Consider the following 27,726-nt stretch of genomic DNA (forward strand, 5'->3'; position numbering starts at 1 on the left):
ACCCTTAACTACTGCAGCGGACAATGAATGACTACTTAGTTGCTGTTTTAGATGGTCCTTGAATAAAACATGCACTGCTTCGAAATGGGTTTTATTATAAATATTATAATTCTAAAGAAGTGGAAGGCTTAGCTATTCGTTTTAAAGGGTATAATTCTGACAAAAAGATTTATTGGTTTAGGTAACTATGGTAACGTGGATGTATAAAAATAGTTAGGTTATATGTATTGTGTATTTATGTACTTTTTGTTTTTTTTTTGTAATTCAAATATCCAAATATTTATTTCGAGTAACATGACTATACAATTTGTAGAATACACTATAAAACTTAAAACCTAAATCTAAAAATAAATAATACTAAACTTAAAATAAAATACTAAAAAATATCCCCCTGCGGCATGGTGCCGTAGATACTGGCAGCATTTCCTCGCTGTATTGCAAGACTAATTCTTTGAGCGAGGAAGCTGTCAGCTCTGCGGTCGCCGGTGACTTCTGCTAACCATTTTGAAAGGTCCTTAAAGAGCTTAAGGGCACTTGGACCCCACGGGCCAAGGGTCTCGACGCCAAAAGGTATGAAATTGTATTCGGCGCCGAGACCCCTATATTTGGTCATTTTTAAATTTTCGGCCGCTTCTGCCGCCGCGCCGACCTTAGTATTTTAGTATTTTTTTTTAGTATTTTATTTTAAGTTTAGTATTATTTATTTTTAGATTTAGGTTTTATGTACTTAAGTATAAAAATTAAGAAAATGACGGCCGAATTATAGTAGACTAGACAGACAAAAGTGAAACCTTAATCATACAAATACGAACGTTTCCAAGAAAATACGATGGCAAACGATTGTTGACTACATCCACACTACAGTACATCTTGTATTTTATTTCATTCATTCATGATTCATGTTTGTTAATCTAGGTATTAAGCGTAGATAATAAGATTTGATTTGTTTCGCTATATCACAATAAAGGTGACATTTGCAATTATGAAAAAAACCTTTATGTATTTCAATAAAGACAAAAAAACGATTCATTACAACTGCACAAGCAACCTCATGATGAGAGATTACCTCAGCAGCTCGAACAAGGGTAATTTGCTGCTTAAAAACAGTGAGCAAAATCGCATTTTACTCACTGAGTGAAACAAAATGAAGTGACCATTATATTCGGATGTCATATTCTACGAGCGGGGCTTAATACAAGTTCGAAATATTTGGATTCTATTTTCTCTGTCCCTTTCACGTCGTTAGCAAAAAGAAAGATACAAAAAAGTTCAAACGTAATTCAATATCGGTTTATAATAGACCCCCTAAATAACTCAGACCGCATCTTACCAAAACACCCTTCTAGTATTCATTCGTAATACTTAATTAATTAATGAAAAAAAAGTATAAAATTTGAAATAAACACCATATTTTAAGTATTTTATTGTACCATCAAAACAATTAATTTAAAAAATACAATGATTAATACACAGAATAAATAATTCTACTTTTAACTATCTCTACTATAGTTGACAAATATGTAGTACTCGTAGTATCCTCAATTCGGAGCGTATCTTACAAAGTATCTTTAAAAAATTACAAAAAAAAGTTGTCGATTGAACTATCAGTTGATGTTCGTTATTTCCGTATTATTTTATTGAAATTACTTTAGTTTTGTTTTATTGCGGTAATAAAACTTAATTGTTAGAATACCTTAAGAAAACATCAGTGAAATAGTGATATAGAAGGATTACCTTCCAAATATGTTCTCACTGCAGATGTGAAAAGTTTTATTTATTAGTTATTTTATTAGTTAGTTTACTTGTTTAATTTTACATAAGCCTGACATCGTGCTGATAGACCGATCGCAGCGCCGGACCGTGCTCGTCGACGTCACCATTCCCCATGATAAACATCTCGTGACAGCCGAAAAGGACAAGTCCAGCAAGTACTAAAGACTTGGCTCACGAGATAACTGCCATGTGGGATGTTGACTAGACGATCATTGTTCCGATAGTCATGTCAGCGAACGGTCTAATAGCGAATAATCTTGTCCACCACCCAGAGAGACTCTCGCTGGGTGGATGGATCAAGGGCCACATGCAGAAGGCGGCGATTTTAGACACGGCGCGTATAGTACGCGTTCCTTACTCTGCGGCCCTGACCACCGGCAGCTTGGGCCCTGCCCCGCTGCTGGCGGCAACCTAAGTTAGGTTTTTTTATAATGTGTTTATGTATATTTTTTGTATTGAATGTAAATGTTTTTATATTTTACTTTTATATTAATATTATAAATGACCTCGCCTAAGATCTAAAATAAATAAAGTCCAATTTTACTGATTAAATAAAAAGTTAGAGAAGGTCTCTTAAGGAACGTAAATGATTGTATATGATTTATAATTGTTACAAAGTGTTTTATAATAAAATATACGTTATAAGATTTATGATAGCACATGTTCATCACTTTCAGGAGCTATTTAATGCCATCAATCCCAGAATAAGTTTCAAGATATCGCGGTACGACTTTGGTCGGGCGGGGATACAGCGAGACTGTCCGACCACACCAATCTCACAAGATTTGGTTAATGCACTAATCGAATAGTCTTTTAGGTGCTATTAAGTGCTACCAATCAGTGTTTGCCGAACGTTAATTAGAATTGACCATTAACCATAACAAATTGAATCGTAAACTATAACCGTCGGTTACGATTTACGGTTCTTTTTAAGTTGTCTCTCAAGCATGGCGTCAAGCAAGAAAGGCTTTCCACTGGTGCATAGCTGAGCACTACCTTGGATCTACTGGTTGGATCTAGGATAATGAAGGACTGGTGCCTTAGCAAATATCTAAATAAAAATCTCATAGATCGATTAACTAATAAATGTGTAGATCGCTCTCCTTGGCGTTTTCTTTGTCTATTAACTTGCTCTTTGCTATGTTAATTATCTATGGTGAACGGGATGCCTATAATCTGTATGAAATATTTGTTCTTGTAACAACATAATTACTACATACCCATACCTACCTATATACTCGCCATCAAGCGAAATAAGGTAGAAACGAGTTCCTAGAACGACTCTTTGGTATTACAACATTTACGATATACCATCAATTTATATTCTGATAAGTCCTTATCAGTAGAAAAAGGCGACAAATTTTAAAAATGTTGGCGCGAAGGAATGATCTCCCATACGAACTTTGAATTTCGCGCCTTTTTAGGGTTTCGTAGTCACAGAAACCCTTATATTTTCGCCATGTCCGTCTGTCCGTCCGTCCGCGGCTTTGCTCCGTGATCGTTATTAGAAGAACCCAAGTTTAGGCTCTTAAGCAGAGTAGTGGAGCTGATAGTTAAAACACTAGTTCTCGTGGTGAATATTATATTGCAAGTGATTGACATCAGACAGCTGTACAAAAACATAACAAATTCAAACGAGTGTCATATATGTGTCGTAATAAGTTTACTATTGTGCCAGCACACACATATACAACCTCCAATACGCCCTCTTAAACTATTACGGACATACAAAGTCACTTTTGTACTTGTCTGTACTCGGTACATAAAATAAAATTTCAAACTAATTAATTCCAAACTATTGTGCCTGACTGTACACAAACATAGAAAACCGCCAACAAATTAAATCGCATAAAAAATGAAAACTAGAAAATTATTCTATTACCTACACAAAACATTTAAAAAACATATAAGACATATCAAACACTTAACTACTCTAATCCGCCCTCTTAATAGGATAATTTGATAGAGATAAATCCTTCAAAAAACCTTTTAACTTCGGGCCAGAAACACTCTTAGTTAAGATGTCCGCTATCATTTTATCTGTTGACATATACCTTATTCCGACCTTATTAGCCAGTACACACTCACGGATAAAATGATACTTAATGTCAATGTGTTTTGTCCTATTATGCATCATTTTGTTGGCTGCAATTTTATGTGCCGACTGATTGTCATTAAAAATGACTACAGGTTTACTCTCTACAGTAGTCAAACTGTTCAGTAAACTACGCAAATACAATGCTTCCTTTGAAGCTTGGCTGAGCCCTACATATTCTGCCTCTGTAGAGCTCAAAGATACTGTCGCCTGTTTTTTGCTTTCCCAAGAAACAATATTATAGCCTAACTTGAAAATTAGCCCCGTGAAAGATTTGCGATCGAGCGCGCCACCCCAATCTGCGTCTACATAGCCACGTAAGTCTAAATCACCAGTTTTTCTAAAAGTGAGACATAGGTTAGACGTACCTTTTAAATACCTTAAGACCCGTTTTGCGCACTTAAAGTGTATTTCATCATAGCATGAATTAAATTGAGAAAGTACACTTACCGCGTGTGCAATGTCTGGTCGCGTATTACATGCTAAATAATTTAGACAACTTATCAAATTTTGATATGGTAGGTGACAGTGAGAATCAGTCGATCTCTCTAATTTCATCCCTACTTCCATTGGAGTTGTAACCGGCTTAGCTTCTGTCATGTTAAAGTCAATCAAGCAGTCCAAAATAAACTGTTCCTGATCAAGATGAATGAGGCCCTTCTCTCGTCTCAATCTCATTCCTAAAACATGCCTAGCCGCGCCTAAATCTTTCACTTTAAACTTGTCAAGCAAACGTGATTTTAATTTTTGCTTTTCCTGTTCACAATTGCCGAATATAAAAAGATCATCAACATAAATCACGACAATTAACTTCTTATTACCTTTAAGCTGCTTTTGATACAAACACGGTTCTATTTTTGATTGTACAAAGCCTAAGTTTAACATTTCACTATCTAACTCTTTGAACCAAGCATTTGAGGCTTGTTTCAAACCATACAGAGATCGCTGCAGCTTACATACCTTGGTTTCTTGACCTTTGGTGACTGCTCCTTTCGGCTGAAGCATGTAAATATCCTCTTTGATCTTCCCGTATAAAAACGCAGTCGTAACATCCCATTGGTCAATAAACCAGTCGTATTCAGCAGCTAGCGAGAACAATAATCGTAGAGTAGAGCTTCTTACTACTGGAGAGTAGGTCTCCGTATAATCTACACCACATACCTGTGTGAACCCTTTCGCTACGAGTCTAGCCTTGTACTTCGTTACCTCGCCGTCGCTATTTTTCTTGATCTTGAACACCCATTTGCATAGGATTGGCTTCTTATCAGCTGGTAGATCCACTAACGTCCAGGTCTGGTTCTCCTTCAGTGACGTAAGCTCATCATCTATAGCTTTCTGCCATAACTCACTGTCCGGTCTCGCCAATGCTTCCTCTATGGTTACAGGATCTCCATCAAGATTGCTCTCTTTGGCATACATAACATTGCAACCGTACCGATCAACTTGTCTGCGTTCTCTTTGAGGATACCTCCTTTCTGATAGGCCAGGTATTATCACTTCGCCATTAGTGACCACCTCATCAGGTACATGCTCATGCTCAGGTACTTGAGGTTCAGGTACTTCTATGTTCTCGTCTACAGCGTCACGAAACTCATTCTCAGGCGCTTCCGATACGTCTGGAAAACTCGTGGATCCATTTGGTAAACAGGACTGACCATCAGAGTCCGTACTCAGGTTAATGATGACTTCTGACGACTTATCGAAGTTTTCTTTTTGAAGAAACACATTTTCCAAAAATTTGACTTCTCTCGCAGTTGTCACTTCACCTGTCTTTGGATTCATCAGACGATAACCTTTCTGATTATCTGGATATCCAATAAAAATCATTGGTTCCGCCTTCATATCCAATTTACGTCTCTTTTGTTTTGGTATAAGTCGATAAGCCAAACAACCAAATATTCTCAGATGACTGACATCCACGTCCTTTCCAGTCCAAAGCTGTTCGGGCACCGCATTATTCAAAGCTTTTGTGGGGCTCCTGTTCTTCAAATATACAACAGTATTAACAGCCTCCGCCCAATATTTTTTGCTCAGGTTCGATTCTGACAGTAGTGTTCTTGCTTTTTCAATGATCGTACGATTGGCTCTCTCGACAACAGAATTCTGTTCAGGCGTGTAGGGCACAGTCGTCTGGTGTTTTATTCCTGCAGACTTCAAAAAAGCATTAAATTTTGCATTACAGTACTCTCCACCTCCATCCGATCTTAAGATTTTAATCGATTTACTCGTCTGATTCTCTACTTCCGCCTTATATTCACGGAACTTATCAAAAGTTTGACTTTTATTCCTCAAAAAATAAACATGAGTCTTCCGAGTATAATCGTCGATAAAAAGCAAAACATACCTCGAACCTCCGAACGACGGCTCTTCCATGGGTCCGCATAAATCACTATGAACGATTTGCAAAACATCCGTGGCTCTCGTACCTTTGTTTTTAAAGGGACTCTTGCACGTCTTTCCTTCAATACAGGGAATACACGGTTCGCACAAATCTGTGCTCTTAAATTCCATACCGGTCACGATGTTTTTCATTTTCAACATATAATTTCGGGATAAATGTGCCAATAAACGCTTATGCCAAATGTTAGAAATGTTTTCTTTTCGTTTTGACAGTGTCAAATTTACGATATTGTTTTTCTTTTCTGTCAACTCGTAAATGCCATCGACTTCTTGACAACTTGCAATAATTCGGTTCTTCTTTTGAATTACGCAACCTTTTTCGTCGAATATAATTGTACATTTCTTCTTGGTTAAGTCGCTTACCGAAATTAAATTCATGGACAAATCGGGAACATGCATAACGTTTTCTAACTTTAATTTTTCGTTCTCGCTGACTTGGGGCTCAGCGTTCCCTCGTCCTTTCACTGATAACTTCTCACCGTTCGCTACCGATATTTTCATGTTGCCTCTTTCAGGTTTATACAACAATAACTTACTCTTGTCGTGGGTAAGGTGGTTGGAGCACCCGCTGTCAAGATACCACTTATCTTTGTCAATCGCCTCCTTAGTATTCAGGCAGACATTCGCGGTCTTGGTACGCTCCTTGCATTCGGACGCCTTATGTCCTTGCTGGTGGCACCGGAAGCACTTGTAGACAAACTTCTGCTTACGATCGTTAGGTTTAGGTGCAGATCTGGCATCGTTTCGTGCTTTATGTGTCACTAATGCTTGCTCGTAGTCAGTGTTCAACTTGCTTTGTCGACCTCCTTCTTGTAACAATTTCGTCTTAATTTGCTCTAAAGTGATTGATTGACCACTATTATCTACAGCCATTATGAGGGGGCTGTACTCAGGCGTCAAACCACCAAGCAAAATCGATATCAACCAATCTTCAGGGATTTTTGCATCGATATCATCCAATTGCTGTGCAAGATACGTCACTTTGGATATGTAGCTCTCCATAGAACTAAAATGCTCTAACTTACAGTTGAAGAGCTCTCGCTGTATGTGGATACGTCTGCCCCAACCTTTATCTTCGTAGGCGCCCTGTAGGTTTTTCCAGGCTTCTTTAGCAGTCTTCGCATTGTAGACGTGGGTAAAGCACTCTGGCTCCAACAACAAGCAAATAGTTGTTCGTGCTTTCCTGTCTGCATCAGCATTTACTACGTCTTTCGAAATTACCTCCCACCAGTTTTTATTCTCAAGGTAATTACGTACCAGGAACTTCCAATTAGGGTAGTCCGACGATCCCTTCAGCTTTTTGATACCACTTATGCCGTTCTCTTCAGACATAATTTACGCAAGTTTCACAACTACTCAAATATTTCTACCACACTTTTACTAAACTAGCACTATCAGTGCGTGAGGCACATGACCTATTGAAAGAACCCAAGTTTAGGCTCTTAAGCAGAGTAGTGGAGCTGATAGTTAAAAGACCTATTGAAAGAACCCTAGTTTAGGCTCTTAAGCAGAGTAGTGGAGCTGATAGTTAAAACACTAGTTCTCGTGGTGAATATTATATTGCAAGTGATTGACATCAGACAGCTGTACAAAAACATAACAAATTCAAACGAGTGTCATATATGTGTCGTAATAAGTTTACTATTGTGCCAGCACACACATATACAACCTCCAATAATCGTTAGTGCTAGAAAGCCGCAATTTGGCATCTTGAGTAGGTATGTACATTAGATGTAGAGTAAAAACTACAAAAAATAAAATCACTTTTTATTTGCTTTGACCCAATAGTGTGGGGCAGATAGGTGGAGCATGAGATATGAAAAATATTTGATTGATTCTCTTAGTATTATCAAAGGCTGATTAATTGTAACAATCAAGTATTTAATTCATTGCTTACTAAAATTTCTTAAGATGTCTAATCTGACCTTTAACATTATAATTAGAAACTAAGACCGCCTGATGAACCTGCTGAACTGCATTATATATTTGGATAATTATTTTATTAACAACGAAACACACATGGGTAAGTAGAAACATAATGAAATAAAATGAAAAAAAAAACTTATGGCGCAAATATGTATTAACTACTATACCTTAGAGGTCGACATACTTGCGACGCTTGAGGCTTTTGGATAATTGATGATAACTTTTTAAATAAAATAGATACTGTATTTATCTAAATCACGCATATATTTCGACGCAGGATATATCGCGCTAGGATGATGACGTGGGTAGATTGGTACGAGTAGACAACAAACATGCTGAGGTTGTTAAGAACTAATCAGCCATAAAATTATATAGGAACTCTCTTGAGGTCAACCCATTTAACTACTCTATAATCGTATTACTAGTTACGTATGACATGAATAGAGCTGTTTGATCATATCAAAGGACTATGCAATATTATTTATTTCATGACAAAAGTAGAATAATGGGCAAAGCTTAAGAATGGTGCCTCAAAATTGGGTTAATTTTAAAAGTGGCAAATATATAGGTTAAAATACTTAGTCGCGCTTTCTACGGTAGCATCAGTAACAAATCTTGCTAAGCGTTGCTGTAGCGTAAGTCTTGCTAAAGTATGAAGTAATTTTGGTTGTATAGATTGGCTTGACAACCTGTCTGGCCTAGTAGGTAGTGATCCTGCCTATGAAGCCGATGATCCCGGGTTCAAATCCTCCATCCTTCCTGAGTCATGGCTGTTTTCTATATTTATTTATATCGTTGTCTCAGTACCTACAATACAAGCCTTAATTGAGCTTCCTATGGGGCTTAGTCAATTTGTGCAATAATGTTCTGTAATATTTATTTATTTATATAGATATTTTCAATTTACAAAATAACCCACCCTACTTTCGAAGCTATCCCAATGCACCTTATGTAAATCTTATAGTTTGGGTACGATGACAGCTGTCATCTCAATACAATTTTGCGTTTAAGGTTATAAATTGTAATGGAAATGGCAGTTGTCACCGTACCCATTGCACCCAAACAATGTCAAAATGATTATAAATTGAAACAAATGGTGAACAGTGGTCTCATCACTAAAGAGTGGTTCTCGGTAATATTCGTTAGTAAGACTATAAAAAATAAAGACTTTTAACCTCAAAGCAAAGTGGCCTCACATTAACGAATATTTATTTTAGTTTTCCTTATACATTTTGGATTGCATGTAACGAAACGAAATGCAACAAGGTCGGTCATGGTGTCGTTTCCACGAAATATTTAAGCTTACAAAACTAAGAAACAAACTAGGCTAATTATTGTCGCGCTCATATCCTGGATATCTCTACGAATATGACTGTAGAGTCAGACCAAGATAAGTTGGCAACGATTTTGATAGCCCAGACAGCGCAAGTGTTATTTTAAACGTCAAACGTCTATGAAATTATGACGTTTACTAACACTTGCACAGGCTGGGCTATCAAAATTACTGCCAACTTAGCTTGGTCTGACTCTATAAGAGATTTTCTAGAAGTTCGCCTAACAAATTATTGTACGTATATTTAATGTACTGAATAAACATATTATGGTATTAGCTACAGTAGTTAATAAATATTTCTTAAAGCTTTTAAATAAAGCACCTTTGAACCCATTTTGAAACTAAGTAATTGTTGAATAGGTATTCAAAAAACAAAAAGGCCTAAACCTAAAGCCGCTACAGACAACCGCATGAAAAGTATTTACATATTAATGATCCATTATTTTAGTTTATCTAAACTGTTGTTAACTGAAAGAGTTTGTTATCTAACTGCAGCGGCAATTTACTGACTGCAGCGCGGCTATCTTTTCGAAACTTCTTTAGCGGCGCTGTGCACTTTTTGTGATGGGGAAAAAATGTTAAACTCGCGACAGGTCACGTGACCGACAAATTCGACAAATTGAAAATTCGTAAGACGGACACGTGACGTGATCGAAAAACTGTTACAATTAAATAATTGTAATAGTTCTGAAGTGTTAAATTATTAATATAATATAAATTGACATGTTTGTGTGCGATAGTGCAATAAATGAATATTGTATTTTACCACATAAATGATAGTACTTTTATACTGATAATTAAAGCAATTCATGCAAAATTATTCCCTAACTATTACAAAATATAAAAAATGCACAACGTTAATATTCAAGTTTTCACTTCTGTCGGCACTCCCGGAGTGAAACCCGTTGTATTTTTTTATTCCTAATCGGCTTTGTTATAAATCTGTTACATTACTCTATTGTCTAAAATGATATTGTTGATTTCGTCGAAAACACCAGGGGCCTCCCCCCCCTGGTTAGCCGAATGTGACCAGGTGTCCGATGACAGATGACAGGTGTCAGGTGGTGTGACGAGGTGGGGCCGACACAACCTTCAAGAAAAGAGCGTACTCCCATCTTAAACCGGCAACGCACTTACAACCCCTCTGGTATTGCAGGTGTCTATGGGCGGCGGTGATCGCTTACCATCAGTTGATCCGTCTGCTCGTTTGCCGCCTCTATCATAAAAAAAAAGGTGTGACAAGGAGGGGGGAGAGGACAAAAAATCTTTAAATCGTGTGATACCTATAAATTGATGACCCCTGATCAGTTATTCGCTGGTTGTTCGTTGTACAAACCGTCCATAAGGCGTCTACGAACGTTGCAACAAATGGCATGCGATTTTAGATCATAAACTGGGCAAGTAGAAGCAACGAATTCAATCGATCGACCAAATGCAGCAATGTATTGCAAATCACATACGATTATCGATGACGTATAGAGTCCGACAACGAACGATGCCCAGCTTAATTACATTGCATAATGTTGCTAGTACCTTAGGCTATGAAACTTGAACTTGACCGCTCCTAACTAGAGTTAGACCAAGCTAAGTTGGCAGCGATTTTCATAGTCCAGACTGGGCAAGGGTTATTTTAAACGTAAAACTTCTATAAAGTTGATGACGTTTAAATAACACCTTCACAGTCTAGGCTATCAAAATCGCTGCCAACTTATGTTGGTCTAACACTACTTACTTAAGTTGGATCAGGTTTGTAGCTAAACCGCATATCAACGAACCTATAAAGTATAAGTAGAGGGTTATAGTTGGGTATAGTTGTATAAGTAGGGCCGAAAGTACGGTAGTACATTTTTGTTTCTTCTGATTTTCGCTTGTACAGTCAGCGTCAAATACTTCGTAGCAGTCAAAGTAGCCAAATAGTTCGGTACACCATATATTTAGTATGGTGTACCGAACTACATATTTGGCCACTTAGACTGCTACGAAGTATTTGACGCTGACTGTAGGTACAGTATCTGTACAGTTTGCAGTCAAAGGTGTCTGCCACAGTCTAATTGGTTTACCTAATAGAGACATATCTCTTTCTGTTAACACTTTCAGTGCCAAGCGATCCATTTCCAATACAAAATGAACACACATACGTGTTCTTGGCAGTGAATGTGCCTATTAGAGAATACGTCACTTGTGATGCTGACTGTGACAACCTTCGCATGACCAACCGCATATTTGCACGCCGGGAAATGAAACAGAGTGGTGGTATTCGCGACTATCCACTGGATAGCCATTTATTCTCTTGAACTTTCACATTTACAGAGATATTCTACATTATGAACATCATAGGCATTATATTGTCATTAATAACAAAGAAAATTAGGCGTGATATATACAGAGGATTTAAAATTATATTGAAAATTATGTTTGCATTTAGATATTTATAAGCAATATACAACTTTACATAATTTGAAGTAAGCACATTTTGAATAGGTTCTAGTATCTATATATTATTAATATGTTAAAAATAACCTCACTGCTATTGCATAAATGCAAGATTTACATTATATCGGGAACAAGGCTAATAGACTTGTGTTTGCTCTGTTTAGGAATATATTATGCTAGAATAAAAAGAGAGCTTTTAAAATTAACCGTGTATACCTACTTAACCTCTCGAATGCCGGAACGCGGATCCACGTTAGTACCTATTAATTATTAATGAATTAGAATTAAATACTTACTGCGCGGATCCACGTTCCGGCATTCGAGATGTAAAACACTAATTCTCCCTTTCATAAGTCATCTAGCTAGCCACAAGCATTAGTTATCATTTCTCAAATGAAATATTCTAACGCCTAAAATCTTAAAATAACCTAATCGTGAACTAAATAGTTACCAATGGTACTCAGTATCGTACCAAAGTAAAAAATTTATGGCACAAAATATAATATTGGAAACACTTGTAAAACGGTAACACAAAAATATCAAACTGAAGATTCACGTTTTTTGCAACAACATCGAGGTATTTCGAAAGTATTTTCAATTCTAAAGTTAGTTTTAGAAAACTGTTATCACATTCAATTTCAATATTTGTGCTTTCACAAATCGAACAGATATTAAAACGTGGATCAAACTAACTTTTAATATAGTAAATGCTGAACTAGAATTATACAGCTCAGAAGTAAAATAGAAGCATTCCACGGACTCTCACGTACATATACTTTTTATTTCGTGTATTATAACTTTTTTCGGCGTTTACACATATTATTATAAAACAAACTCCCTACTGAAAATGTTCAGAAAATTCGCGTTTGTAGGGGTTATTCCCACCAAGTTGTTACCAGTGGTAGCTACTGGGATTTTTTTTCCACTGGATTCATTAGTATTGAACGCTAACAAAATTTTGGTTGTAACTATTGGCGAAAAAATCCCATTAGTTACTACTGGTAACAACTTGGTGATATGATAACTAGTGGAAATAACCTGTTTGTAGTCAATTTCTTAGAATGCGCCAATTCCAGTTGGCATTAAAGTAAACAAATTAAGTGAGAGTTGGTGTCAATCATTGGCTGTAGCATTGATCTACATAAAATGTGAACGTAGCGGCACTGGTGAATGCAGAGCGGCTGCAAAACTAGTCTTAGGGCGCAGACGGACCGATGGTCGGCGCCGAAGGGCACGCCACCGACGCCTTTCATTATTTACTGAATTAAGATATGCACCTGAGATGTAGATTCGGACCAAGCTTGCTTTTCTGAAATGTTTTTAACGCTTAGAACCCTAATCTGTTATATAAAAGCCATTATTTATTTTATGTGAGCGGTCGGCTCCCGTGTTATTGACTAGGCTAATCTATGTAAAGCTCATACAATATAACATGGACCACCACAATGTACGCGAGCGCCCATATTATTATAATTTGAACCTTAATACTATCATGATACAGTTGCTTTTTAAAGGACAGACCGCTCGCATAAAAGAAACTGGCTTTTTTAAAACAGTTTAGGGTCATACTATAACTGCATGACATTTGTGTGGTGGTAATGACAATTAATAACATTTTTTTTTATTGAATTGGCCGTTTATAATGACATCTCCTTACTTTGTTCTATTCAAGTCCGTGCCAAGTTAGCATAGACGGTCTCTATGTATTATAAAATTGATCACTGTATCTTGTACCCAGAATTAGACTGTAAAACTGAGGTAGGCGCATGTATTTCATGAGATAACCGCGTTTATGAATATCGCTGTAAATTCTTCTTATAAATTAAAGTTATGTACTTGTAAACTACCTACTAAAAATTGACAGTATCATGTAATCAATGCTTTGTCTAATCAGTAACAGTAGATTGTTAACCAAGGGACGAAAGGCACTCATTTCTGTCGGTAATCTGGTAGTGAGAGCGCCAATAGTCCGAGGCTGAAATGATACTTTTCACCCGTGTTAAACACTCTATTTTTCGTTTGAATACGAGGAAAGTAAAATACATGATTTTTTTTAAACATGACTAAGTATCATTTTTATAGACTTTCTTGAGGGTACTTTCAATTAACCGTTTAGGTAAAAGTAGTCTTTATTTATGGAATGGGGAGTTAAATATCAGGATGAAAATTGTATAACAAATCCATTTACAACTAATTTTCAATCGTAATAAACTGAAAAAAATCGTACTTGGAAAGTAAAATGCTCTAGTGCAGACACGTATCACTTTCTGCACACTTTTTAGAACTACAATTACTCTCTTTCAGAACATAAAAAATGAAAAGAAACAAGCACCTTTGAAACAACCAGGAAATACCTGTCTTTGTTAAATAAATTAAGTTTTGTGACTGTTTTCTTGGATAAGGCAATTTAGATTCACATATCAAATCATTCATTTTTATCGTGTTCCTTTCAGAACTCCAAACATATTCCATCCAAAAGCTCACGGACTAAGCTTGAAAGTATCGGTGTGTAAAAATATTCTACTTATTAAAAATAAGTCTTATATCGACATTACAACTTCTTAAAATATAATAATATATTCGAAGAGCAGCGCTTGAATTTTCGTAACTTTATTTATAGGAGTTTGAAAATGCGATAAACTTCATTACTTAAGTATCTACACAAAAATATTTCTCTAAAGTTTTCCTAGCTACTTTGTAAACAAAGATCTCAGATTAAACTGCATTGCATTGCTAATGACGTGGCTTCAAAGTAAACTTTTCTTGAAAAAGAGATTCTAGCAAAATCAAATCTCTAAGACACGTCATACTCTTCATACTCAAATATGTCGATCCGGATAAAGAGACTTCTGGACAATTATCGTCGCATATTATGCGTCAGTATGCAACGTATACGTAAGGTTCCCTTTTAACCCTTTCAACACCGAGAGCCACTAAACTGGTCGTGTGCTGTCATGCCCACCACGCCAGCGACCACTCAAGGGGTCATGGCAGACGCTGTCAAAGCAATTTTACTGTTGACAGATAAGGTTTAAATTCGTTGCTCACTAGTTGAGATGTTGGCGTGTATGCCACATTTTGATGCGAGAAAGCGTTCAAAAGGTTAAACGGACTAGCGGAGCAGTGTATAGTAGGCATAATAGTTATTTATTACGATACAAGTGCGGAAAGTAGGAAATTCGCATCGAGTGGCGATAAATTAAAATACGATCTAAGAGAAATTACCTATTCGTGTATTGTAGAACGTTTTACAGTACATAATGGCCCTTTAAACATACGACATAGACACGGAAAGTGCTAATTCCCGCACTAGTGCAGGAAAGTACCTAGTACCATATGTACAGTAATAGTACATTATGAAAAAAGTGCGAAAAATAGGAAATTCGAAAAATAGGAATTGGTTTGTGTAACCCGTTGTCTAATTTACAGTATGGCCCAAACAGTATACGTTGACAAAAAATATTTAATAAATAAATATTTTTGTCACTTAAATATTTTTTTAACTCAATTTCTTTCAAAATTAAAACTAATTTAAGTAAAACAAAAAACATATTATCTTCAAAATATTTGTTAAAATTGACAACAATAATTATGCTGCGATAAAATAAATATCAACGTCAATTTGGGCCACCTTTACTGTTACAAACAATAAATAATACAATCAGTGTCTCTCATAACCGTTGTCAATCGGATTTTTAATTAATTGAAGTAAATATGCTTTCATTAAAAAATATCTATGTCAAGGTGTACAGCCGGTGTACAACAAAAGTATTGCTCGTTTTTAGGGTTCCGTACCCAAAGGGTAAAACGGGACCCTATTACTAAGACTCCGCTGTCCGTCCGTCCGTCTATCACCAGGCTGTATCTCATGAACCGTGATAGTTAGACAGTTGAAATTTTCACAGATGATGTATTTTTGTTGCTGCTATAACAAGAAGTACTAAAAAACAGAATAAAATAAATTTGTAGGGGGGCTCCCATACAACAAACGCAATTTTTTGCCGTTTTTATAGATAATGGTATGGAACCCTTCGTGCGCAAGTCCGACTCGCACTAGGCCGGTTTATTTTATTTTATTGTGCATGGTTTTAAGACCGCGTGTTGTCTTTCGCTTAAGTATCACTTATTTACTTTTGGCGACAAATAAGAATATTTGTATTGCTTCGTAAATAAAGTTACAATTTACTCCAACTAATTATATAACTTAAATAGCAACACTCCAAGGCTAGAATGAATCAGTGGTAAACCCGAGATGATTGGTCTCCGAGTAAGAGCAGAGGAAATGCGACGTATAAGCATGACTTGTCCGCGAGGCATATTGTCGCCGTAATCCTACTGCAATTAAACCTAGAGTTTTCTTGGTAAGATAAAAATCTTAGCTCCGCATGTATTATACCAGTTATGTAACGTCCTGGGGCCTAGTCTAGAATAGAACGCTCTTGAAGGTTTGAAGTTGGGATGTCATGAATATTCGCATTCGTATATACGAATCATTTTAAACATTCGCATCAAATGGAGCGAATGTTTTGCGAATGCGAATGTGTGCAGGTCGTGACTTGTCTCGTCGACTCTCGTATGGAGCGCCCCAACTGTTTTTAAATACTGCATTTTGACCAGTAGACAGCACTTCTCAACACTTTATAACATCCCGTTCTAAGGTTACATGTTATATGTACTAACAGATTTTTTTTTTAAATTAGGAATGATAATACGAGTAACGACAGAACTACATATTCCCTAAAATTCGTATTCGCATTCGCTTTCGGACATTCGCATCCTGGACATTCTGATTCGCATTCGCGAATGTGAAGAGTGCGAAATTCGTGACATGGTTTGGATGTCCTATCGGTCGGGAAAAACCGCGGGCGACAGATCATGAATTTAATTTTACATCCTGATACATTCTTTTTTCATGTTTTACCTTGACGATAAACGTTGGTCATCTTGGCGACGGCACCGGCGCCTAAGAATAAAACATTGTAATCGACCATGCCAAACCGAACGAAGTGAAAGTTCATCAGATTTTCATCAGGTTGCATTTTTACTGTTGCTGCCTGAAGTTCCGGTGAATGTTTGACTTCATAAATATTTTGCTCATACATTCGCGTGAATACCCTCTTTATAATATCGTGAATTTAGCCACCAGTGAGGTTCTGTATAAAAATGAAATCGCGCGTACTATAGTTATCTTGTGAGGTAGGTATCATCGAATAAGTATAACTTTAAAAAAATGTCCTTGTTATTAATTTACTTGTCTGCCTGCCTATTTGATCATTTTAAAGATTAATTAATTCCGAATCGAACTAGAGAAAACATATCAACAGCAATAAACGAAAATAAATTTGCGTAAAACACAATATCCGATGACTAACACGTTGCCTTGACCCTGATACAAAGTGCATTTTTTGGAGACATTCCAAGGTAACCCAGAAGGCATTGACATCTACTCGCTCGCATATTATGAACAGGGAACTATTAAGTATTTTTATCGAAAAAATTATCGTGTAAAATATTGTTAGATCCTTATTGAAGATAGTAGATACTGTGCCCAAGAATTGTGATAAGTTTTAATTTATTGTGAATCTAATTGTAATTTCCGTTTAGGCATGTACACATTAAAAATTTAAAGCTGCATTTATGTATATTATATTATCCTAGATTAGTAACTTAACCTCGTCGCATCATATATCTTAGTAAGATCAACTTCTTGTCCAACTTCGCAGAACTATTAAACCATATTTCTATAGAGATTTCAAACATCGCTAAAAATACTGAGAAAAATGTAATTTGAAATCCGATAAATTGGAGTCAAATAAAGAATATGCAGCCATTTCCTTCTTATTAATGTAAAATAGAAATGGTCCATATCCTCAGCTACTTTCGAGTAAAAACAATTGTTAACCTCCGTATTTAACATTTCTTATCAAAACATTTGATTTTTATCCGTAAACCGTTTGGTTTAATTCCATTTTCGCTGTCGGTAAATACGAGTATGTAATCCGCTTAGGGCCACGGGACGCACGCTCCGAGCGTGTCCGCCATACATTTTTTTTTTCGAATGCGATTGGCGTCAGCGTCTGGCATTCAGTCGGAGCGTAAGTACGTTTGGTGACCGAGACGTAAGTGTCATCATTCCTCGAAGTTCGAAATGCGTCATAGTTGGGTCTTATTGCTTTTGTCAATTCTAAATTATTTACTAAATATTAGAAAATGTAGTTACTACTTGTGATGTGTCTATTTACTTACTTATTAAAATAAGGTATTTGTGAATTCAAGTGTAGTCAACAAAATTGAGCCCAAGTTGAATTGTTCTATAGTTATTTAACTTTTTATATCCAATCATAATAGGTTAGTTTCCTAAACGATTAAAGCAGCTACTTAACAGAATGTTAAGCGACATGTTTAATAACTAAACTTCCGTGAGACACAGACATATTAAATATGTTACGTGAGTGACCCGTTGTAACATATTTAATATGTTAAGCGACATTGCTACTATGAAGTTTGCCTGACTAAATACAACATAACATCGCTAAATATGACTTGAACGTTAAAATCGATTACTCTAGGTAGGTAAACAAATTAATTTATCAATAGAAGACTAACCTATTACATCAAAAACAGTGTAGACGCCTTTATGGATGTAACTGCCGATAGTCTCAATAGGTGCCTCGATATTATTAATGTACTTAATCTAACATAATTGTATTGCGTTTAATTCGTCATGAAAAATATAGCTGCCTCCTTCAATAGCAAAACTTATTATTATGGTACATAATAAAAATAATGTAGTAAAAATAAATTCATTCACTCTCTACAACTAAACTAAATATAAACAAGCAACCGTTCAGTTCTGAATCACATTGCACGTGCACTTTTGTAAAGCTCAGATTCTAATGTAATTAAAATCACATTTCATTAAATATCTTTGGATACGACCAAATAAAATTACATTATAGCGTACAAAAATACAAACAATATACAAGAATGTCAAATATAATTATGGGAATTCGGTAATTGCCCTAATATTTGTGCCGGTCTGTAGAAAAAGGGACCACATGAGCGCGAACTTACTACATTAGTAATTATGTAACGTAAGCCTCGATCGATCTAAGGTATCTTTTGGTACAGAACGACACATTAGCGCATCACGTTTGCACTAGTAATCCTTCAAGCTCCTTTTGGAGCTCTAAAGAGCTATTACAATCTAAAGATACTATTCAGTTGCGCATTTAAAAAAGACCGATGTAGCCGCAAACAGATCGGCGGCACAGGTCCTTGTGGGTCATGACCCGTTGCACGAACGTTCATTAAAGCTAATTTTCTTTCGAACATTCCTAACCGCTTCACCGAAGGCTGTACTTATTAGTACTGTACTTAATGTAAATAATTCGTACTATAGGTACAGTTGGTTTCGGAAATCACTAGAATATTTTATTCGCAGTAAATAGTTCAAATGTTAAGGCAGATTGAAATGTTACCTACTTCAAAAACGACAAGCGGTTGGTGGTAGAAGTTTACTGTTTAAAACATTTACTTTTCTTTAATATCAACGCATCTAGATTTGATTTAATGCGAGATAGACTACATTAACTGTCGCTAAATATAACACTTATTTTGACATATATCACGTATGCGTTAATCATCGCGTAATCCCGGTGAGATTGTATACACACAGGAATGATCACTAAAATATCTAAAACCACGAACGTTCTTGCAACGAGTAATCATCGTTCCCGTAATTGTTATTGAGATTCGGTCACAGCATGTCCTGCACATGGGATGTGTCCAAATTCGTGATAAGGGTCTTCAGGAAGGTCATCTCCTTCCGCGCGTTCTCTAGTATGACCCTGGGGTCTTGAGAGGTGCAACGGAGGCAGTTGGGCGCGAACACCATGGCGAGGTTCGCAGAGTCCATTTTCGTTTGACTTACGACTTCTGGAGCAGTAAATTGTTGGAGGAAGCTTATGAGATAGGTTAGTACCTGTAACAAACAATTATAGTATTTATTGGTTTCAGTCTCAGCTTGGGTAAAAACGCTTTCGTATGACTGTCCGGATTTTCTCTACCAGGTCTTTCTAAAACGATTCTCGTGGAATTTTGTGAGCATGTTCAATAATTATACTGATTTTTCTTATCCACATTTCGTAGTACGATATTGCAGCAAGCGTACAGTGCGCGAGCAATTTATGAATGTCACGCGGGCGACGCATTCTCAAAATATCTGCTGTTTCAAGATGAAATTGTTTTCTTAAAATTGATGACTGATCTGTAGGCCTTTCCTTGACTTATATCGTCCGAGTATTATTATTACAACTATCGTACGATGGCGTACGCTTGTTTTAAGCGCTCTGCTAGAAACGTATTCCATTTAGATAGATTGATAGATAAATTATTTATTCATACCCACAACATATGTAAAATAGTAGGATTAATAACAGGACATAACACAATCTGGGTAAAACAGCCACATGTGCAGAGCGTGCATTGAAGAAGAGGGAACAACAAAACACATTTTTCTAGACTGCAAACAGGTAGAAGTATACACGCGCAAATACAGCAACCTGAAAACATTGCTAGGCTTCGTGGAGGAGCTGGGGTGGTTAGAGTAGCGCTACCTCGTTTCACGCAAACTAGGCACAATGGTTGTCGATTTGCGGAAAATGCCCAGAAGCACTAACTAACTAACTAACCCACAGCATACATACATGGACATCAAAACAAACAAAAAGGAAAAGTGTAAAAATAAAAACATGCAAATTTCACTACTAAATATTGTACATAATGAATATTTATTTCATTTCCCAAACAGCACGCCTGTACTGACTTGTAACAAACAAACCACAACCGAGTGAAGCTGGCGCTGACCGCGATCTGCTCGGCGCGCTGTACCCACTATTACCTATAATGCTCGAGCGCATAACACGATACATACATATAAAATGATACGAGTCAGTGTCCACCTTACAATTTGAAGATCAGGTATACGCGGCGTCATAATCCTTTGCGGTCGGTATTTACTTCGTTACACTTTCATTAGCTAGCCCAGTCGTTAAGTCATGGCACTCGTCTATGTGTAGGTGCCTACAGTAGTTGACAACGCATTCGCTTAATTGGCAGTGACCATACCTACGACACTTGAAGGTTTCGGGTCATCCCCGTAAGGACATGTGTGATGAGCACGTGTTTTTTCAAGCTCCAGTAGACATAACTAATTGCAAATGTTAGAATGCGTCTAATCTAAATCTGCACTAGTTTGCAGTGACAGAGTGGAAGTTTCAATATAAACGTGATATTTTTGACCGAGCGTTAGCGAAGGTACGGTACGGCAAAAATGCTTTCGTATGTCCGATGTTCTTCAGAGGTCGCAATTCTGAACCGATTTTCGGGATATTTTGTGAGCAGGCTCGATGATTAAATTTTTTTTTTATCGATTCAGTTTTTGGATTTTTTTCAAAATGGCGGAGTCATTCATTTATTCAGTTGTAAACTACCTATATCTCACAGAGCCACTAGTGATATAGGAATTATAGCTTCGTCTGCGTGGAATGGTGATAAATGATGAAATTACCCTTTATCCTTCCCCGGGGCCTCAAACTATAAACTTCATCTAAATCGGCTTAGCGGTTTAAGCGTGAATAAGTAAGAAACAGACAGGCAAAATTACTTTAGCAATTGTAACATTAGTAAGAATGACGCACATCCACGCTCACTCACTGCAAAGTCCGTACAATAGGCTAGGCTAGGTACTTAAGACAGTTTACAGAAAACGAGATACATAATCTCGACATATCGACACGCGAGTACTAATGACAGTTAAATAACTTCCTGCTCATCATAGCATTCCGTTTGAATCCTAAAGAGGCTATAGGATATGCTTTGGCAATTAGCAACTCATCCCAAGAATAGGCATGAAGGAAAACAATGCCTCGCCTTATCGGGTTTAGTCCGATTTACTTAGCTAGATTAGTTGGTAAATATCAAAATTAAGGTCATTGATTGGTGCGATCCGGACTTAGAATCCGCGATTTTTGTTTTCAGTCACCCCGCCACAGAACGTTTCTGTTTCAATTAAATTACCGTATTGCGACATAATGAGGTCTTTATTGTAGCAAAATGATTCCAATAATAGTACATTACGATACAAGAGGGAAAAATAGGAAATTCGAAACACGTGGCGATAAATTACAACACGACCGAAGGGAGTGTTTTAAATCGATACGAGTTGTGAATTACCTATTCGCACATGTATCGTACAAGTACCATACGCGTAACATCAACAACAATTACAATTTCACCAAATTATATCCGTTTAACGGAAATAATGACACTGCGCGCACTCTATTTGTAAAGTGGAGTTCCTTAGAGGGTATTACTATTGCAGTATTGTATTTGTATTGCGGTTCTGCCGCCAGAGTGCAGCACTAGCACATATTGTAAACCATAGAGTAACTTATAAATACTATGCCTTAAACAGCTTTTTGGGAAGTTTTCACTATGACATTGATGTATCAAGGCGGTTTGTTTACAGTTTACGCGATTTTTGTGTTTCGCGGTAGGTCCTCAGTATGTGCTAGTAGCGCTCTCTACGCAGAGTTTTGCTTAATATTTCCTATAGAATTTGCAAGAACGTTGACGTGCATCCTAAATACAGATAATGTCGATCATGTGCGACCGTCCTAAGAAAACATGTTTAAAACGTAAGTTGTTCCACCGGCCATGACGCGCAGGCCTGGCGATTACCGCGTGTGACGTCACGCCGCATACTTCACGAACTGATTAACATATTCCGTTGGAGTTCAAGAGACTGCGACAACCGCATGTGCAGTTACGTTACACTTTGTTGTGGTATGGTTTGTTGATGTTCTATTCTAGACCAGGGTCTCTAGACTTGACGTATACATAATTGGCTACTTGGCAGTTTTTTGTAAATAATGTCAATCGATCTTGATTTTCGTGAGGATCAAATGTCTACATAGAACTCATAGCATTTAAGCAACACAATGGTCAGAAATGATAATTAAAAGTAATCGTCGTTCGCACTCGACGATTGAAACGCCTGTCACAAAATGATATTGTAATGTGATGTCACATTTGAATAGTCTGTCCTAAATGTATGGAAGATTAAGAAAATTGCTATTTTGACCCTAAAATATTGCGTTTACGTATATAGTTGTCATACAATTTATTTTTCAATAAAATGTAAGGAATCAAATGGTTTTGAAAGGAAAAAAAAAAATTTTTTTTGAGATTATGGAGCCTTGTATTTTTTATCTCAATGTCTTTTCCAATTCCACTTTTTTATAATGAATGCCTCATATTCTATCCATTTAGCTAAATTTAACTTTAAAGTACCCTACCTAAGTAAGTAGTAGTAAGTAGTAAGTTTGATTTCGGGTCCAGCGTGTCATACTGCGGTCTAATAATTATGCGTACGACACTGTTCTGAAGACCCTGGTTTATTTTTAATATTACAAGTATCGTATCCCGAATGTAAGCATTGTTAAACGCTGCAAGCTCGCAAGGTGCCCGGTTCCACTGTGCCAGCAGTGGAAGTCAAGCCAGAATAAGCCTTACATGTACGGGATTGTGATACGCAGCTACGTAAGGCGCGTACATCGCGTCCGGTATCAAGGAGAATTCCTGGTACCAGAGTCTGAACACAGCTCACCAATCGATTCAGCGCTGGCAGACGCTGTAGTGCCCACGCGCATGCATCGTAGTCTGAACCCGCAACTACGCACGGCGTGTACTGCGCATCTGGTATCAAGGGCTCGTAGAGTTCCCGGTACCAGAGTCTGACCACAGACATCTATGCCAGCAGTGCAAGCTAGAATTAACCTTATGAGTACATGACAGTGTGTAAAATAGCTCACCAGTCGATTCAGCGCCGGCAGACGTTGTAGCGCCCTCGCGCATGAATCGTAGTCTGAACCCGCAGCTACGCACGGCGTTTACAGCGCGTCTGGTATCAAGGGCTCGTAGAGTTCCCGGTACCAGTCTGACCACAGACATCTGTGCTAGCAGTGCAAGCTAGAATGAATCTTATCAGTACGCGATAGAGTGTAAAGTAGCTCACCAGTCGATTCAGCGCCGGCAGACGTTGTAGCGCCCTCGCGCATGCAGCGTAGTCTGAACCCGCAGCTACGCACGGCGCGTACAGCGCGTCTGGTATCAAAGGCTCGTAGAGTTCGCGGTACCAGAGTTTGAGCAGACTCGCCGGTGCGTGGGCATCTGTACAAAGAAAGTTTTTTGTTACGAACGACATTTGGATAATTTTACTACGTTATAACTTTAAGACATAAGATTTAGGTGCATATTTGGACTCGAAAGGAGGAGGAGGCTACTCGAAACTAATAGTGTATTTTTTTATACTACGTCGGTGGCCGACAAGCATACGGCCCGCCTGATAGTAAGCGGTCTCCGTAGCCTATATACGCCTGCAACTCCAGAGGAGTTACATGCGCGTTGCCGACCCTTAACCCCCCCCCCCCCCCCCCTCATTGAGCTTTGAAGTGTAATCGTTATTACACTTTTTTCAACCGTCGTAATGATAAAAATGCAAAATATTTATGAACAGGTTTTATTGTGCCAAACAAAATTCAACCTAAAAAGAATCCGAATAAAATTAAATATCAACTGACCAAACTTTCATAAGTAGGTTTTAGACAATGTCCTCTGTAAGTGACCCGCGAGACCAATGTCAGAATAATAAGCAAAATGACGAAGCAATATTTTAATTACGACCCGTCTGGTTTCGCATTTGTGCATTTTCTAGAGGATGATCCATATCATAAACAAGACAAGGTTTTCTTAGGGTTCCGTAGCCAAATTGGCAAAAACCGAACCCTTCTAGTTTCATCATTTCCGTTTGTTTGCATGTCACTATTTACTCGGAAACTATACCTTAAGACATACTTAAATAAAATTCTAAACATAGGTGTATTTTGTAAGCTACTTACCTAGTTCAGAAGTTAAAATTTATAAAAGTATTTTTTTGGGGATGGTACTAAAAATAGATCTGATTAAAAGTGAAAACAAAAATTGTTCAAGTAATATCGACGTGTGGCACATCATTCGACAGGTTTTTAAAAATAACAATAGAGTTTGCTAGCAGCATGTATTGATTCAGTGAATACTTTTGGGAAATATCGCTCTGAAAGTCAAGCATATTGTGTGGAACCCTCCATTATGCGTCCGACATCCACTTGACCAGTTTTGTTAACAAGTTTTATATGACAATAATATTTTTTAATGGCTCTGTAAATTATATGATGTCGTAAAAAGGCATCTCTACTAGGTTTAAGTACGTAGTGTAAAACAGTTTAAAATATTAACGTACTTACAAAAGGTTCTATACTACGTGTTAGTTTAATATTGTAAATAATGTTGGAAATATCCAAAATTCCTTATAGTTGTTATGTTTTCTAAAATATTTTTCTCACTGCACCCACATTCGAGATTTTCTGTTTTGCGCTATAGTTGACTGGTACATAATGTCTTAAGGCATTAAGTTTGCCATTTGTACTTATTTTTATAGTGCAACTAAGTTTAAATATGATTTAATAATAATGACATTAAAGCGTTGGATCTATATCCCCACGTAAGCAAGACCGGGATTTACAGGCCCGTGAAATCAAAAAATGAGATGACACAAATAATACAATTTCTGAAAAATAGTAATTTACCCTGAATATTTATCTCAAAACACTATAATCTAACAGACCGATATTTATGTAAATAAAAACCGGCCAAGCGCGAGTCGGACTCGCCCACCGAGGGTTCCGCACTTTTTAGTATTTGTTGTTATAGGGGCAACAGAAATACATCATCTGTGAAAATTTCAACCGTCTAGCTATCACGGTTCATGAGATACAGCCTGGTGACAGACGGACGGACAGCGGAGTCTTAATAATAGGGTCCCGTTTTACCTTTTGGGTACGGAACCCTAAAAAGGGGGCCATAATTTTTCCTATTAATATGTTAAAGAATTATTCCTGGTTCTCCAGTGTTGCGGCGTGATGGATCAGCCACAGGCCTTTTACGGGAACAACATCATGTTGTGCATGTAGACAGATCAGGGTCTACATTTTTTAAGCATTACGAAGGTGATAGTTGATGATCTGCATCATATTATGGCTTTTTCTTATTTTAGGTTGTAAACTATCAGTCGAACTTTAGCAAATAACGCGAAATCTTAACTAGAAAGTTTAAACACAAAAAGCATAACGTATTGGGGCTTATGGCTCGGGTAACAACAAATTCTACTGTGTAATCCATCAGATATTGAAGACGTAAGCGCAACGTATATAATATAAACCTTTTTAGGGTTCCATACCTCCGAAGGAAAAAAAACGGAACCCTTATAGGATCAATTTATTGTCCGTCTGTCTTTCTATCTGTCAATACGCTTTATCTCGGGAACGTGGAGGTATCGAGTTAAAATTAAAACCATATATTTGCGCAGCCCTACAGTCCCTTGAAGCTGGGAAATAAACAAACTTCTAAGTTGACGTAAAAAAAATACGGCCGTTAATGCCGCAAAACAGGAATATTTCTACACTTTCAAGTGAATCAACATTTATATAGTATAGTCGTTCGATTTGTAACTGGCCCCGAACGGCTAATCTTTTGTCTATTTTTAAGTCAAACCGCACGTACTACTACCTGCATTAAAATGTTTAGGCCACTTTAACCGGTTAATGAATAACAACAACTCCTATGGAAATCGCAATAAGATTCAAAATGAACAAAAGGAAAATTAATTTGCGATTTCTTGTGTGGTCTCTATACGGTTTACCGAGTGCCGGCGAGTCGAACGCTACAGTACCAATCTAAAATGTGTCATCGAGATGCGTTACAAAGGCGCGTTATCGGAGAGCGCACCTACACTGGTTTTTTGACCGTTGGACTAGCCCCCGCTCAGGTGTCAATTAGAATTATACGACCCTTTTTTTGCGGGTAGTGGCACGTGCCGTTTTACTTAACAATAGACAAAGGATTAGTCCGTCGGGGCCAGCTACAAATCGAACGACTATAACAAAGGCGTGTTATCGGAGAGCGCACCTACACTGGTTTTTTGATCTTTGGACTAGCCCACGCTCAGGTGTCAATTAGAATTATACGACCCTTTTTTTGCACGTAGTGGCATGTGCGGTAAACGTTCGGGGCCAGCTACAAATCGAAAGACTAATACTTCGTGTTGACCTAGAACTTTTAAAAATTGCCAAGTACTAGCGTCTTATACAAGTACAGGAAATCGGAAACTATATATTAGTAGAAATAATTATATGCATAATTGGCCAAATCTTTTAGTACATTTTTTTTTACTTTTGTATTATGTTTCTACAAATTTGTACGGAACCCTCAGTGGGAGAGTACGAATCGCACTTGTCCGGTTTTTTTTATATATGCAGTCACAGAGTATAAGTTCTCAAATTAGCCTTTCACCTTGAATCACGCAAGCACAAAAACAATGTAACTATACTTGGCGCAAAACTGAGTGGCAAGTCAGGTCATAATGCCATCTCTTTCACTCTTGGTTGGTCTTAACAAGGGATGGAGATAGCATTATGATCTCAGTGGCCAGTTAGTTTTGCGGCAAGTATAGAGCAATTGTCATCTCACCTCATCTGCACAAAAACTAAACATGTCACTCGGTCACGTGTCGCCATGTACAGTCAAAAGATTTAATTTGTCACAGTGACAATAGTATGAGGTCTCTAGCGACTTTCATGTTATTTGTCAATGACGAGGTACGAAATGG

General features: G+C 37.3%; 2 protein-coding genes across 4 annotated transcripts in view; both read right to left on the bottom strand.

Moving 5' to 3' along the window:
• Positions 1-27,726, bottom strand: part of LOC133520101 (poly [ADP-ribose] polymerase) — a 214,628-nt gene that overhangs the window by 106,381 nt on the left and 80,521 nt on the right. The gene's annotated exons all lie outside the window — the stretch shown is intronic.
• Positions 11,779-27,726, bottom strand: part of LOC133520100 (rho GTPase-activating protein 39) — a 33,942-nt gene continuing 17,994 nt past the window's right edge. For all 3 annotated transcript variants that reach the window (XM_061854406.1, XM_061854407.1, XM_061854405.1), the window contains exons 21-22: positions 24,040-24,194; positions 11,779-19,944 (exon numbers count right to left, since the gene is read on the bottom strand). In XM_061854406.1, the coding sequence (XP_061710390.1) occupies positions 19,720-19,944; positions 24,040-24,194 (380 nt within the window). In that variant the 3' untranslated portion in view covers positions 11,779-19,719. The remainder of the gene's footprint in view (positions 19,945-24,039; positions 24,195-27,726) is intronic.

Source organism: Cydia pomonella, chromosome 7 (assembly GCF_033807575.1).
Source record: "Cydia pomonella isolate Wapato2018A chromosome 7, ilCydPomo1, whole genome shotgun sequence".
Taxonomy (NCBI): Eukaryota; Metazoa; Arthropoda; class Insecta; order Lepidoptera; family Tortricidae; genus Cydia; species Cydia pomonella.